The sequence below is a fragment of the Opisthocomus hoazin genome, chromosome 19 (assembly GCF_030867145.1).
Source record: "Opisthocomus hoazin isolate bOpiHoa1 chromosome 19, bOpiHoa1.hap1, whole genome shotgun sequence".
Taxonomy (NCBI): domain Eukaryota; kingdom Metazoa; phylum Chordata; class Aves; order Opisthocomiformes; family Opisthocomidae; genus Opisthocomus; species Opisthocomus hoazin.
This window is the reverse complement of record NC_134432.1, coordinates 15,609,234-15,624,873: the sequence shown is the minus strand read 5'-3', so window position 1 is coordinate 15,624,873 and position 15,640 is coordinate 15,609,234. Positions and strand designations below refer to the sequence as shown.

The window sequence follows — 15,640 nt, the reverse complement described above, 5'->3', positions numbered from 1 at the left end:
GGAGCTGGGGTTGTGCTCCTCCGTGTCTATTTTAACGCCTGCGAGCCGGGCTGTGCTCATCGTGGTCTCACATCCTGCACTTTTCTGAACAAACTATTGTGTCTTTTTTGGGAGCTCATCATCTTAGAACAAATTGCCTCTAATCTTAGATTAGTAAAGTACAATAAATAACCGAGCGAAGAAAATGAAATTGCTCAGGCATTATGAAGTGCATAATAGCGGTAATTACACTTTCAAGCAGAGGGCTCGTAACTAAACTTGTACTGCGATGATTATCTGCGCGACCCGGGGAGGTTCAGCCGGGGTGAGGCGGGAGGAGTGGCGTGCTGCCTGCGCCCTGCCCGCAGAGCGTGCCGCTGCCGGGCCCTCGGGGCTGCCCGGGCTGGGCTGGCACCGTGCTGCCCGGCCGGCAGGAGGGATGCCTGGCCAGCAGGGTGGATGCTCAGCCAGCAGGATGGATGCTCGCCCAGTGGGAGGGATGTCTGACCGGCAGGGTAGATGGTCGGCCGACAGGATGGATGCTCGGGCGGCGGAAAGGGTGCTCAGCTGGCAGGAGGGGTGCTCGGACAGCAGGAGGGATGCTTGGCTGGCGGGAGGGATGCTGAGACAGCAGGAGGGATGTTCAGGCAGTGGGAGGGATGCTCAGGCAATGGGAGGGATGCCCAGCTGGCGGGAGGGATGCTTGGCCAGCGGGAGGGATGCTGGGTTGGCGGGAGGGATGCCCGGCCATGGCAGCAGCGAGGGGGTGGTTCGAATGGATCAGCTTGGCTGAGCTGCTGTGAAGGCAGAGCCTTTTGGGGTGTGTTTAGGGGTGGTTAATGCAGTCGGAGTTTAGCTTGATTTTTATTTGAAGCTAACTTCTTGACAACAAAATTAAAGGGTACATTTTAGATGAGATAATCTCCTTCCCTCAGCTGGAAATGGAGTAGGAGCTTTGCTACTTGTGGATGTGTTGCTGCTGCCTGGTAAGAGCCATCACCCGTTCAGCCGTGGGCTGGCTGTGGGCTGCTGGGTTAACCTGGCGTCGGCGGAGCGGGGCCGGTGCTGGAGCGGGCTGTCGGAGCACGGCAGCACCCTGCTCCCCGCCACGCCGAGCCCTCGCTCTGCCCTCCCTGCTCCTGCAGACGGAAACCCCAGGTGATGGTCACCCCGTGGACACTGCCGGGGCTCGGCCGGGCATCGGCGGGGCCGTGGCTGCAGGGTCCCCTACGGCGCCGGGGGCTCAGCCCAGAAGGCGGTGAGGGCAGGTTGTCTGCACAGGGACACGTTCTTTCTACGTGCTTTTATTCCTTCATCTCTTTGCAGTGACGAACACCCTCCTTTCCCCCTCGTGATTCGCTTCAGTTGCTTTCCGAGTGTTGCTTCTTCCTGCGGTCCTTATGACGGATGAATACATGGGCTACTTTGTCATAAAAAGTTGCATCTCTTCTAATCACTCAGTTCTTCTGTCCGTCAGCGTTTATATTCATAGTCTCGAGGTGGGCTGCAACGCTGTAGATCAGCGAACCATCTGTCTGGCGACAGAGATTTATGTTGCTGTTTGCTTCTTCTGTACGGAAGCGAACGTCTGGGAGACGAATCGTGCTCCCTGAAGCCTCCCTCTCCCCGATGTGCTCAATCCTCAGGGACTCTGATGGACAGGGTGCCCAACGCCCACGACGGAGCTGACGGCCAGCTCCTAGCATTTCCTGAGAATTTTTAATAGGGAGAAGGAGCAATTAGCTTTTGTGCGCAGTGTCGCGAGCAGTTGTGGCAGCTGATTTATGCCCTGATGGGGATAAATTATTTGCCAGGTGTGGCTTTAGAAGCAATTAATTTTAAGACATGTTAAAGCTGTGGTTACGAAGCTCTGCGCTTATGGCTGCTTGCTCCCAAGGCATCGTGCTGGCTGAGCCGGCGCTCGTAAATTCTCCTGCTCGCTCCCCGGTGCTGGTGGTCCCCGCAGCAGGGTCCTTGGTCGCCAGCCCGCCTACCCCCTCCCTTCTCCTGCCAGCGAGCTTGGGGGGTTCAGTGCAAGGCCCCCCGGCCACCCTCCCTGCCCCTTAGGGTGGCTGCTCCTGGGGTGCACGGGACCCCAGAGGAGATGCAGGCTCAGCTCCGTCCCTGCCACTGCTGGCTGGGTGTGTTCTTGGTGAAACCCCACTGCTGTCGCCTCAGGTGCGGGTGTGTTTCAGCATTTTCCTCACTTGATGCTATTCAAGGTCCTGGAGAGGAGCGACGCGTTTCTGTCGCTGCCGGTGGGTCTGCTGAGCGCTGCCAGCTGTACCTGGGCATCCCTCCCCTTGGCACTGTGACCAGCACAGACGCCAAATGTCTTCACAGAGATCGGTGACTGCCCCACCGAGCCTGCTGGTTATTGTCACCTCTGTTACAGAGCTGCTCGGTGCGTGACGTCCCTCTGAGGCACCCAGGCAGGGCACAGGGTCTGCAGGGGATGTGCCTGCGGGTGGCTAACAAGAGCTCTGCGTTTGCTTCCCAGTTAAGGCTCTTGATTTCTTTCCTCTCTGCCTACATCGATGGGGACGGGATGAGCCCGCAGCGTGGAGCCCGTCGGCGTTGCCCGCAGCAGCTCCGCAGCTGGAAGGGCTCAGATGGGTGCATCTCACCCACCTCCCAGCGCTGCCTCTGGTCCGGGCTGTGCCGCTCCAGCAGCGTTTGGGAGGATGGGCTCTCACAGTGGAGCAGCCACCCGAGCCTGTCACCCCATCCATCCCTGCCAGCTGCCAGCGGGTTCCCACTGTGTCGCTCCAAGGGAGGTTAAGCCAGAAAGCAGCTACTGGCGGAAGCCTGCACAGTTTGATAGCCCGTGCACAATTTTATCACAGCTATTGTGCCTGAGGTGATGGGTTTCCTCTCTGCGCAGTTGCTTTTTCTACACAAGAACCTTGCAAATTAAAAATCTGACAGCCCGACACAGGAGTCCACGAGAAGCCCCGAGGAGCTCTCAGGGGTGTGCCATGGTTTTCAGATGCTGGGCAGTTTCCCCCCAAGCAGTCAGGCTGGCTGTGAAATGCCAGCGGGTGCCGGTGGGTACCAGGACGAGGGACTCCCGAGCAAGGAGGGTCTTGTAAAACCCCTTCCCAGTTTGCTGCCCGATCAGCTCCGCACTGACACTCAGCGAAGATTTGTTTACCCCGCTGCTGTCAGAGCGAGAGGCAGCTGCTTTCCGATAAATCACGATTTGGTGGCATGTGTCAGGCAGCTCAGCTGGAGCCGGCACCACGTGTGCACGGGCATTGCACGGGAGAAACAAAACGGGGTGGTAGGTTTAGTGACTGTCAGTGTGCGTTTGCTCACCTTGGTTGGTGCCTTGGCTTGGTAATATGCCTGATTAGGGAGATCTTGACCTCTTCCAAGCAGTTAAAAACATAGTAATAATAGTAGCAGTTACTTAAGAGACTTGTTGAAATACAGTGAAATAGGAGAAATGGCTAATTCATTGCGCTTAGCTCCATTATCAGCTGTAACAGTAATGAACAGACTTTGTCTTGCTCCGAGCCTGAAGCTGGGGCGTCGGGAAGCAATCCCTTTTAGCCTGCACTCCGCATGCAGGGGATTTATAACCCTGCTGGGGTGAGTGAGTGAGTTTGCAAAGGGCTGCAGGCGTTTATAAAGTAAGAGGAGAGGTGGGGAGCGGATGAGCTGAGCAGGGGCCGGTTTTCCCTGCAAACCTTTAATCCAGCTGTGCTTGATCCCAGACCCTGCTGATGTCCGTGGGGAGGAAGCTCCAGCCTTGGGGAGGCTTTCCCCTGGCCGCACGGTTGTGGGCATCCGCCCGGCAAGTGGGGACCGGCAGGAGAGCTGCCCGTGGGGGCTGGTGGTGGACACTAGAGCAGCGGCAGACAAAGAAGTGCCTGTGGTGGTCACAGTGGTGGACGGGCCATTTTCGGTTTCACCTGCGGCTCCTGCCTGCCAGCTTCCGCAAAGTGCCCCGGCGGGCGGCTCTCTGCCGCGGTGCCTTGTCCCCGTGCCACAAGCCACCGGCGGCTCCGAGTGCCAAGTGACGTCAGGAGTTGGTTGGCAGCTCCTGGGTTTCTCTGGAATGGCCAAAAGCGGTATCTTAGCAACAATGGGAATTTTTCTCCTTTTAGATCAAATTTGTTTTTTAACAGCTTCGATGCTGAATGCCACTCCTACCCCCGCGGAGCCAGGGCATGGGCGTTCTGGGGACATCGCCCTCACCAGCTCCTGCTGTGCTGCAGCCACGGGGGTTGGAGCGGATAAAACATTGCTGGGGGAGACTGCTCCAAGGCCAACGCTTTTCTGAGAGGCTTAAAACATCGTAAAGCGTGCGGGAAGGGAGAAGTTTGCAAGTCCGGTGTCAGCTGGTTGTACGTGAATGAAAGCAAAGCCCTTAACCCAAAGCAGACCTGGCCCTGTGCGTCGCGTTGGCTGCTTTGGTGGTCATCGCTGTGCCACCTCGTGGTGCTCGCGGCTGGTGGTACTGGTGATTTGGCACAGTGGGCTGAGCCCAGCGTCTGCTCTGGGTTGCTCTTGGGGGTGACCCAGCTGGGACGGGGTGACTGGGCTCCTGGGGGGCTCCGGGTCCAACCTCCTGCCCCACTGACGGGCTCCTCTGGGTGCTTTCCCCGCAGGGTGCAGGTCGAGTTCTACGTGAATGAAAACACCTTCAAGGAGCGGCTGAAGCTCTTCTTCATCAAAAACCAGCGATCGAGTGAGTGCTCCATGCGTGCAGCCTGAGTACCTGTCGGGAGAAACCAAACCCTGCCCGAGCTCAAGGGCTGTGCTCCGTCCCTGCAGGACGCGAAGCCACTGCCATCTGCTCGTGGCTGCTTCCCCGTGTGTCCCCAGCCCGTGGCTGCTGCCTCTTGGCCTTTCTGTTGGGTGTTGGCCAACTTGGTTTGGGGGGACGTGGTTGCAGGGGGAGGAGGGGATGCTGCCTGCCACTGCTGCTTGCTGGGGACAAACATAGCACGGGAACCAGCTGGGACAAAGTGGCCGGGAGCAGGATGGGCGTCAGGAGCTGCCGGGGGGGTCAGGGAGCAAATGTCCACGTCACGGAGCTGGCAATGCTGCCCGTGACTGCAGGGAGGTCAGCGGCTGTGGGCACGGCTGAGGCAGGCTGGGAGTGACCTGCTCCCACCTCAGCCGTCTGGATTAGCCTACGCTTGACTAATGGTGTTTTTATTTTCTTTTTCTGAGATGTCATTAGCTGTCTGGAGAGAGTCCGCTTGTTAATTTTAAATTCACATTTTCTTTTCCTCCCCACATCTTGTCGTCTTGTTAAGAAGCTGAAGCACAGCACAACAGGGTGCCCACGGGGAAGTTTTTAATGAAAATGTGATGAATTTCTCACTTGTAATTTGAGAAATAACCCGATAAACTGGCTGGAGAGGGAGACCAGATAAAGCAGCAGCTTTTGCTTGCCATCCCTCCTCCTGCAAGCTGTTTGCAGCGTGGCGAGCGGAGCAGAGCCCTGGCCCTGCCTGTCTGATGCTTTTAAATGGATGCCTGCTAATGAGGGGGATACACTCCAGCAGCTCCCTCATTTGTCTCACATCTATTGGGGCCAGCAAGGAGCTGACTCATCGTTATTTATTTCTGTGTTAGTCTCCGATATAGCTGACACGGGGTAGGATGCGTAGAGCCCCGGGCAAAGCGTGACCAACGTTTGCGTGCTGCCCTGGGGCTCCTGCAGCTCCCCTGGGCCTCAGTGGGGCCCTGCAAAGCTTGTGGGAAACGAAAGAACCTGTGCCGCAGGGTGCTTGGGGTTCTTGGGGTGCATGGGGTGCCCGGGGCACGCTGCTTTGCCCACACCGTGCTCCCCTCTGCCACAGGCCTGAGGATCCGGCTCTTCAACTTCTCGCTGAAGCTGCTCACCTGCCTCCTGTACATCGTCCGTGTCCTGCTCGACAACCCGGAGGAGGGCATCGGCTGGTGAGTGCCACTGGCTGCCCACACCGCCCCGCGCAGCGGAGAGCACCGACGGATGGTTCTTCTCACTCCAGCTCTTTGAATTGGTAGTTTAGTAAAACTTGCTGGTCCTGGTGGGCTTTGCTCCCTGCTAAAGCCCCGTGGACAGGCGTGTGGGCATCTGCTGGCCCTGCACGGCACACGGGGGAAAGGTGGTGGAAAAACTCAAGGTCACGTCCACTGCCAGATGCTGGCTGGGTCCATCGGTCAGGGGTGCAGTGGAGTCTTCAGACACAGGCAAGAGCTCAGGACTTCAGCGCATCGCCGTGCAAGTATTTTCTGAGCGCTGATGCCCTTGAAGACACTCATGCTAAATCCCGTTGAAGTGTTTAGGAAGGAAATACGTTGTGCCATTTAGATCCCCGAGGTGACAGATGATTACACACATCAGCTTCGCTCTGGGTTTCAGTATAAACCTATTTTTAATATGTCCTTGCTTTGTTTAGCTCACATACAGTGCGGGCTTTTTTGAAGAGCTAGGAGAATTAGCAATCTGATTTTCTCTTTGTAAAGGTTGCAAGTACTAAGTACATCCGCGTGGTCCAAAAGTGGTTTCCAACCTGTCGGAATTCAGCATGACGCAGACACGCATCCTGGAAAGGTTTTAGCTCAGCTGCAGTTCAGAAAAGTCCACTCCACGTCCAGAAGATATCGACAGCTTTAGGAGGGGGATGTGTAGCAAAAGAAACACGGCCGGTGGGAACGCATCCCTTGCCGCAAGGCACGGGGAGGGCTGGGCTTGGGTGCTGCCTGCCCGGCTGCCCGGGGCCCGGCTAGCCTTGTCCCAGAAGCTGCAGCTGAGCAGATTTTGCTAACTGGAACCTGGTAATTCCCAGCTGCAGCCCCGTGCTGGAGCACTCTGCCCAGGCCAGCCCCGTGCCTGGCGAGTATCAGCATTTTGCGGCATCTCTGGTATGGGCTGAAGTACCCAACAGGTCTCACTCTTCAGTAATAAAAGGTTAAAAACCTTCCTCCCCCCCACTGATGGCTTTCCCCTGCTTTGTCTTTCTCTTCTCCTAGCTGGGAATGCGAAAAGCAGAATTACACGGCATTCAACCAGTCCACGAAGATAAACTGGTGAGTCGAGAGTTGCTCCAGTGCTGGGCTCCAGCTCTGCTGGGATGTGGGGATGCAGTGATGGACACGACTGGTGCTGGCAGCTTGAGGAGCTACTGGAGAGCCCAGCGGAGGGCTACGAGGATGAGGAGGGGACTGGAGCGTCTCTCCTACGAGGAAAGGCTGAGGGAGCTGGGCTTGTTCAGCCTGGAGAAGAGAAGGCTGAGAGGGGACCTTAGAAATGCCTCTAAATATCTTCAGGGTGGGGGTCAGGAGGACGGGGCCAGACTCTTTCCAGTGGTGCCCAGCGACAGGACAAGGGGCAACGGGCACAAACTGAAGCAGAGGAAGTTCCAGCTGAAGATGAGGAAGAACTTCTTCCCTCTGAGGGTGACGGAGCCCTGGCCCAGGCTGCCCAGGGAGGCTGTGGAGTCTCCTTCTCTGGAGATATTCCAGCCCCGCCCGGACGCGGTGCTGTGCAGCCTGCTCTGGGTGACCCTGCTTGGGCAGGGGGTGGGCTGGGGGATCCCCAGAGGTCCCTGCCAATCCCCACCATCCCATGATTCTGTGATTTCTTGGTCACGGGGCTGCTCAAGGGATGTGGCACAGCATCGCAGGATCAAATCAATTGACAAGTGCGTGTGGCTGCACCCTTGGGAATGGTTTATTCCCAGTGCAGAGGCTGCTGGAACCAGTAAGGAACTTGCTTGTTCAGTAAGGAACACCAGTACCAGTCCTGTGCTGGATCCTGCATCAGTGATGGCCTCAGATTTGCATTTGGTGGGGGGTAAAGGCACTGCTGGGGCTACAGTTTAGATCCATTTTGAATTTTCTTTGCAGGTCTCACATCTTCTGGGTGGATAGAAAAATGCCGCTGTGGGCTGTGCAGGTGAGTGCCCAGACCTGGGGCGTGGTCGTGCAGAAGCACAGCAGGAGCTGGCGTTGGAGCTCTGCTGCCAGCCGGTCACTGGGCATCCTCTGCCCGCAACAGCGAGGGGCAACGGGTTCTCTTGGGTGAGCAGAAAATGGGCTGGGGCTTCTGTTGGGAGCAACAACACGGCCCTGGGTGGAAATCCTGGGGCGGATAGGAGAGGACAAGCTGTGGGAAGATAGAATCGTGCGGCTGGCTGAGCTCCTGCCCAGCCTGGATGCAGCTGTACCAGCAACAGGCGATTTTCAGGCTGCGCAGCTGCCTGGGGAATCGCTTGCGGGAGGTCGAGTGCCCGTCGGCTTCTGCTCAGGGCTGCAAACCTTGGCACGAACGGGTGCAGAGAAATCAAACGAACAGGGCTGTCGGTGTCCGTGACACCCACGGGCTCCTCATCGCACAGGGCTCGGCAGAGCTCTGATCGACTGGCGCCGCGTCGGACGAGCCCGCAGCAGCCTGTGCCTGTCTGTCTCCGCAGGTCAGCATAGCTTTAATCAGCTTTCTGGAGACCATGCTGCTCATCTATCTCAGCTACAAGGTAAGTTCCCCGCGGCGGGCGGTGGACAGTGATGCGTGGTCTGGGTCTGACCCCCCGGCGTGAAGTCATTTCTCCTTCTCTGAGCTGTCTGAAGCCCGAAGCGTCCCGAGAGGACGCTGGTCTCGGTGATGTCTCAGCGGGCTACGGCTGTTTTCCTTTCTCGCTCCACTTCAGGCTGCTTGAGAAGTGTTTGGCAGAGCAGAGCGCAGGGATCTCTTCTTTTTCCACCTTTTTTTACACTCAGAGCTGTTTTACCAAGGTTTTTATGAGGGGCTGGGTTGGCGCACAGTGGGTTTCCCAAGGCTGAGGACCTGGAGCTGAGCTCGGCAGCCTGGTCCCTGCTGCTGCCGAGGTCTGTTGCCTCCGGAGGTAGCAGGCACTGCTCGAAGCCAGACAGCGAGAGGCACAGGCTGACTCCTTTGGACCAAAGCCCCTTAAAACAGCCGGGAAAAGTGACCTTAACAAATGGTGCCTTCTCGGGGTCCCTGGGACAGCTGGCAGAGAGACTCAGACCCGGTGTCACCCGCCTGGTTTGGGTGCCAGCGATCCATATCAGTCCCTCTCATTCTCCATCCTTGCACGAACCGTTGTTGTCCCCCGGCTTTGGGCAGCGGCAGGGACGGACAGAGGGACGTGGTGGCTGCGGAGAGGGCTGGGCAGTTGGGGAAGGTGTTACTGTCTCCAGCGTGCCTGCCACCAGCACCGCATCTCTCTCCTGCGGACAAACCCAAGCATCTCCCCAGCTGCTCTGGCATCCTGCCCCCGTCTCGCAGGGTCTCTGGCAGAGGGGGAGTTTTTCAATTATCATTTGGCAGACTTTTAAGCTTATTTAATTATTATTTGGTTTTAATTCCTCAGGGGAACATCTGGGAACAGATTTTTCGCATTTCGTTCATCCTGGAGATGATCAACACGGTGCCCTTTATTATCACAGTGAGTGTTTCCCGGTGACATTTCAAAGCAGCTTTAAGTTTAATAAGTACTGTATTTTGGTGGTGAAATAAAGAAAAATGGATGTCTGGCCAAGTAGTACTTAAAGGTGGCAGGAATTTTTTTTTTTTTTTTTTGAGTATTTTTCAACAGAATGACTTTCTCTGGAGCATTATCCCCAAAACTGTCCTCCCTTCTCAGCGGCTCTGCTGCAGCGGGGGGAGCGGGACCGCTTGCGGCGGCAGCCTCTGCAGAGGCTGGAGCTTAGTTTGGGGATGGATCCTTCCCGACAGGGCTCAAACTGGCTGTTTATAGCTTTTTTGGATGAAAAGCGTGGATTTTTCTGCGAGTAACTCTTGCTTTCGTAGATATTCTGGCCTCCTTTGCGGAATTTGTTCATTCCTGTGTTTCTGAACTGCTGGCTTGCCAAGTACGCCCTGGAGAACATGATTGTGAGTGACCGGACACATCCCACCCCTCTGCCCCGGGCCCCTCCGCCCTGGGGATGCCGCTGGCTCTTGGGGGGGCATTGCTGCAGCCAGCAAGGCAGCAGTCGGTACTCGGAGGAGTACTTCACCCTCAGCCTCCCCGAGCTGGTGAGTCCTCTCCTTTCTTTCCAGAACGACCTGCACCGAGCCATACAAAGGACCCAGTCTGCCATGTTTAACCAGGTGCTCATTCTGATCTGCACCCTCCTGTGTCTGGTTTTCACGGGGTGAGTGTTGCTTTCCGTTTCGCTAAACCGCCTTCTTCACCCAGGGAAACCAGCTTTGCAGGTCCCAGGGCTTATAGGAGAGGGAGGGGGGGTGGGACCTTCCCAGCTGTGGTGGGATGGCGTTGCCAGGACCTAACGTGGTGGTTTGGGCAGCCAGAGGAGTTCTGCCCTTAGGCAGTGTCTTCTAGCCTGGGTTTTCAGCCTGAGAGGTTTGTGCACACTGAGGAAAGCACAACTGTTCAGGGCTGCTGATTGGATTGAACTCCCAAGTCTCCGAGATCCTTCCTTTGCTGATGGGACAAGTCCCAGTTCCTCAGGCTGAGTTTTGGGACTGGGGGAGCCATGGCGAGGAGTGTGCCCCATGTTTCCACTCCTGGCCGTGGGCTTTGGCTTGGAGCTTTGGGAGGAACCTCTGCACTGCCAGCCCCCAGCGCCGGGATCCTCCTCGCCTTGCTTCATTCCCCAGCACACTGAACAGTGGGAACATCAATTCCTATTTTAGAAACTAATTATCCTCCTTAATTATATGATTTTAACATAAACTTTTTAACGGGCGCGTGTGAGGATGGGAGCGTTGTCGGAGGGAGACGGGTGATGCGGGCACCAGTCTCGGAGCAGGGCTGTGAGTGCTGCAGAGCCCAGGGCAGGGCCAGCAGCTTCCCGCTGGGACATGGGCTCGGACGGGTGTCGGCTCATTCACCAGGACCCATCGCACCCGCTGGCTCCGACCCTGCTCTTCCTCCCCACCAAGTTACTATTGCTGCTGAGCTCGTTTGTGTAATAGGCTGCAGGGGCTTCTGCTAATTAACTGGTCGCTTTACCCTGCACATTGCCATCAGCAAGGGCATCACTTTATAAAGGAGCCAGCTCTCATCGCTGGGTGCTTAGCTTTGAATTAGGCTTCTTGAATCTTCCGCTGGCTCCCTTGGTCTGGATTTGAAGCGTGTAATACCATTAAGTTGCTGAGCAGACAGGAAATGAAGCTTTTAGGCTCAGGAGTCTTTGGCAATAACGATGATCCTCTGATGTGAAAGACTGATGCAATTTTGGAGCTCGTCAGCGCTCCCGGCCCGTGGCACCTCCTGCCTGTTGGGGCTGTGGACGTGGCTCTTGGCGGACATGGCAGGGCTACAATTCGGGTCCAGGATGACTTAGGTGACGCTTGTGTTCAGCAAGGTGACTTTGAAACCGCAGGTTTGTGGAGTTACCCTGCCTGCCTGTCGGCAGGGAGCGAGGCAGCTCTGCGGCACGGCTTTGCAAAGGCAGCAGCCCCGGGCTGGGAGTTGGTGGTGGGACCTTCCTCCTGCCTGCCAGAGCGCATCCCCCCGATAACCGAGAGCCCTTCCCGTGGGCTGAGCCCCCCCAAGAGCCTTACCACGACAGCTGCTTGCTTCCACTTTTTGGTTTTTTTGCAATGGAAAGGCAGCCCCTGGGTGATGTTCGACATGCTGTCCACAGCATGGTCTTATTGTGACCCATCACCTGGTACCTGGGCTTCCCCGTGCTGCTTTGGTGAGCAACCACATCGAACTAACGCCCGCATCTGTAAGCGCCATTCGCTGAATCATTTCTGTTGGTGACATAAATCCACTGCTGATGCTGACAGCATGTTAGAGACAAATTTCCTCCATGGACGTGGGTGTAAGTCTCCTTCTAGGGTTCTGCACAGGCTTCAGCAGGCGCCACGGGCACTGCCTGTCTCCCGTGCAGGGAAGCGCTCGCTGTGATGTGTGCTTGCTCCCTTCAGGACCTGTGGCATCCAGCATCTAGAAAGGGCAGGTGAGAAGCTCTCCCTCTTTAAGTCCTTCTATTTCTGCATCGTCACCTTTTCCACTGTGGGCTATGGAGACGTGACACCAAAGATCTGGCCTTCCCAGCTCCTCGTCGTGATAATGATTTGCGTCGCCCTGGTTGTCCTGCCGCTCCAGGTTAGACCAATGTGGCTGAGGGTGGAGAGGGATGCAGAGCCTGCACCCGGGCAGCCTCGCCGATGGGAACATCAGCTCTCTGCCTTTGTTTGCAGTTTGAGGAGCTCGTCTACCTGTGGATGGAGCGACAGAAGTCAGGAGGCAATTACAGCCGTCACCGTGCCCAGACGGAGAAACATGTTGTCCTTTGTGTCAGCTCCCTCAAGATTGATCTCCTCATGGACTTCCTCAACGAGTTTTATGCCCACCCGCGCCTGCAGGTGAGGACCAGGCATGTTGTCATGTGCTTGGTCAACACTTGCCCTTGCCAGGCTCTCAGCCTTGCTGGGCATGGCTGGGTCGCTGCTGGTGGTGAGTGCCCTACCCAGCACAGTGGATGTGGCAAAGAATAAGGTAGAAACCATCCAGTACAGCACCGGAAAGTGTGTGCTGGGCTGGCCAAGGAGAGGTGGCAAGTGGTACCCCAGGGCCACCTCCCTTCGCCATCTCAGTGGTGGGGCTCTCTCTGCCTGGTCTACCCCGTGTGCTGGCCAGGCCTGTTAGAGCACTGTGTAAGCACATGGGGAGGGACCAGAGGGACTTTTCTAAATGTGAGGATGTATTTGCTGAGTGAAAGATCTCAGACAGAAACAGAACATGTGGTTGCTAAACCTCAGTGGGATTTACCCAGCTCTTACTGGCGTATCCCCACATTATAAATGATCTTGCAAATCACTGCACCTTTCCTGCTCCCCAGGGCATAAGCATCACAGAAGTGTTTTGGATTTGCATTTCGTTCCAGCACTCACATACACTTCATTACCATCGCCCAGCCTTGGTTCCATACATTGAAGCTTTCAAAGCCTGCTCATTACAGCAACTGCAAGAGGCTCCGCTTGGCTGTGGGCATGCAGCTCTTTCCTAGTTCCGTGGTCAGATCTGCCTGGCTTTGTTATGCAGAATGGGGTGGTGACGATGCTTACATGTTTCCCAAGACCCTAGAGCAGAGGCAGGGAGTGTTATACTTCGGGAGCAAATATCAATATCCCCAAAGGAGCTGTTTGCTCAGGCAGCAAAACCCTGTGTCCTGGCTCGCTGCGGCAGGCATGTGCGGGAATGCCAGCCTGCAGACCCACGCCAGCCGCTCTCTTTCAGGATTACTACGTGGTGATACTTTGCCCGACAGAGATGGACATCCAGGTGCGACGAGTCCTGCAGATCCCACTGTGGTCACAGCGAGTGATCTACCTCCAGGGCTCTGCGCTGAAGGACCAGGACCTCATGAGAGCCAAGTGAGTGGAGGGATGCACCACAAACGCACAGCAAGGCTGGTTCTACTGCGCTGCCAAGCTGCCCATGGACTTTGGAGCTGCAGAGCGGGGTCCCCGGCAATGTCAGCCCAGATGCATGATGATGGGTGTCCCTGCGTGCCTGCACTGGGGTCTCAGAGGGGGCTGGCAGCACCCTGACTGGTACAGGCAGATGCCTGGCTTTGCTGGCCCATGCAATTCATGGGGTCACTGCTCTCCATTTGCAGGATGGACAACGGAGAAGCCTGCTTCATCCTCAGCAGCCGAAATGAGGTGGACCGCACCGCAGCGGTAAGCCAGGCCTGGGGGATGGCACGGTCGGAGGTTATTAATTTCTCAGGCTGGAAGGGACCTGGGTGATCACTGCATCTCACCTCTGCCCGGCACAGGGCCGTGCAGGAGGGTAGCGAGGGCGAGAGCGTGGGGTTGAGTGCTGAGCCCTGTCCCCTGGGCACCGCACAGGCTCTGCACCCTGCGCTCCCTTGGGCAGCTCACCCCAAAACCTCCGTGCCTAATGCAATCTTATCCCAACCCGGGTAGGGACTTTGCTGGGATGATCTTTGTTTTGGAGCCCTGGGAGAGGGAGGGGGTGGCAGCGGTGACAGCTCACGCTGCCGGCTGGTGCCAGCGATGCTGCCTGTGCCGTGGTGGTGGGTCCTGCCTGCCCGTGCTGTCCTGAGCCTGTGCGGCCCTGCCGGAGGGGTCTGTTCTGCAGGTGCTAATGTGCAGAGCAAGGGGTACCACGGTCCCTCGCTGCTGCCGAGGCACTGCCTGGCCCTGCCCTCCTTTGGCGCTTGGAAGTCCTGCTCGTAGCAAAGCTGCTGAAGGGTCCCCGCGGGCAGGCAGTGACCGTGGAGAAACGCAGGGATGGCACGGGGATATGCAGCAGCACGCCGCTGGAGGAGACCCTGCGGGCTCACCTCCCTTCTGCTGTCCCAGTTCCCCCTCAGTGCTGGGTTTTGGGGAGCGGGAGAGGGCAGGTATCCCCCGTTAGTAGCGGGTGTTGGAGGAGCCCTTGCTCTGCGTCTCCCAGGTGGCCGGGTGCTTTGCAATTCATCCCGGGTGTAGAAGCGTTGGGGAAAATAAGCCACCAGCCAAGTAGCTCTTGCTCTTCTCCTCGGCTAGGACCACCAGACCATCCTGAGAGCCTGGGCTGTGAAAGATTTTGCTCCGAACTGTCCACTCTACGTTCAGATCTTAAAGCCTGAAAACAAGTTTCACGTCAAGTTTGCCGGTGAGTTGGAGGGGCTGCGCGGCAGCGGGCAGCACTCTTCACTTTGCTGGTCTGGGCTGTTTCCATCAGTGTTTCCATCTTGGAGGGGTCCGTGACCTGGTGCTGAGACTCCTCCTGACTGCTGGAAGATATTTTAGGGCTGTCAGTCCCTATATCACGATGTACACTAAAGCCTGCAGCGACGTGCCTGGGGCTGGGGAAGAACTGGCTCCGGGGTCCGCCGGGATGGGCTGTGTGTGGGCACACCAGTCCCATGTGTGCTTGGCTGTGCATCCCTGTGGACACGGCGGTGGTGGCCTTGGTGGGCTGGTGTCCACCTGGCTGGTTTCCAGCCTGCATCCCTGTTTTCCTGTCTGCGTTGATCCTATTCGTGGTGTTCCCTATGGGCTGTTGATCGGCTGAAAGCCCTCCTGGACTGGCAGGAGGAGGAAGCACCCAGCCTCCAACACCACCACCCCAAAGTTACCGCGTCCCCGAGCATTGCTGGCCAAAGAACCCCTCCGTCTCCCTCCCCACCATGACGATCCCCTCTGCCTTTCAGATCACGTCGTCTGCGAAGAGGAGTGCAAATACGCCATGCTGGCACTGAACTGCGTCTGCCCTGCCACCTCCACCCTCATCACGCTGCTGGTGCACACCTCCCGCGGCCAGTGAGTCCTGCCTGCCCTGCCCGGCCGCTGCCCCAGCCTGGGCATGGAGGGACAGCAGAGCCAGGGGCTCTGTGCCCAGGGGGGAGAGAGCGGGGGTCTGGGGGAGCACAGTGGGACCTGGGACCCCCAGCCAGGTCAGAAGCAAAAGCCAATGTTGTAGAGGGCTGACCAACAGCACCTTTCCAGAGACTGGGAATGAAATTGTCCTCTTTCTACTGGCATGGTCCCGCTGGCAGGAAGGTGAATTCACAGCCCCTGCAAACCCGGACGCTGCAGACTGTTTGGCAGGTTTCTATACAGCACAGCTGGCAGGAGCTCTGCCAGCCTGGTAAAGCGGTGGTGTGGGTCCTGTGTGCCTTGGCCAGCCAGAAATATCTGAATTTTGGGTAATGCAACATCAAAACAGTTACGAAATATCATTGCCCGATGACTCTTGCC

General features: G+C 57.1%; 1 protein-coding gene across 10 annotated transcripts in view; it reads left to right on the top strand.

Annotated features, from left to right (window-relative positions):
- The window catches only part of KCNT1 (potassium sodium-activated channel subfamily T member 1), a 93,843-nt gene that overhangs the window by 60,597 nt on the left and 17,606 nt on the right, over window positions 1-15,640 (top strand). For all 10 annotated transcript variants that reach the window (XM_075439461.1, XM_075439452.1, XM_075439454.1 and 7 more), the window contains 14 exons: window positions 4,596-4,675; window positions 5,799-5,898; window positions 6,955-7,011; window positions 7,831-7,879; window positions 8,397-8,456; window positions 9,315-9,389; window positions 9,755-9,838; window positions 10,007-10,101; window positions 11,849-12,029; window positions 12,125-12,289; window positions 13,164-13,300; window positions 13,546-13,609; window positions 14,444-14,552; window positions 15,094-15,202. In XM_075439461.1, the coding sequence (XP_075295576.1) occupies window positions 4,596-4,675; window positions 5,799-5,898; window positions 6,955-7,011; window positions 7,831-7,879; window positions 8,397-8,456; window positions 9,315-9,389; window positions 9,755-9,838; window positions 10,007-10,101; window positions 11,849-12,029; window positions 12,125-12,289; window positions 13,164-13,300; window positions 13,546-13,609; window positions 14,444-14,552; window positions 15,094-15,202 (1,365 nt within the window). The remainder of the gene's footprint in view (window positions 1-4,595; window positions 4,676-5,798; window positions 5,899-6,954; window positions 7,012-7,830; window positions 7,880-8,396; window positions 8,457-9,314; window positions 9,390-9,754; window positions 9,839-10,006; window positions 10,102-11,848; window positions 12,030-12,124; window positions 12,290-13,163; window positions 13,301-13,545; window positions 13,610-14,443; window positions 14,553-15,093; window positions 15,203-15,640) is intronic.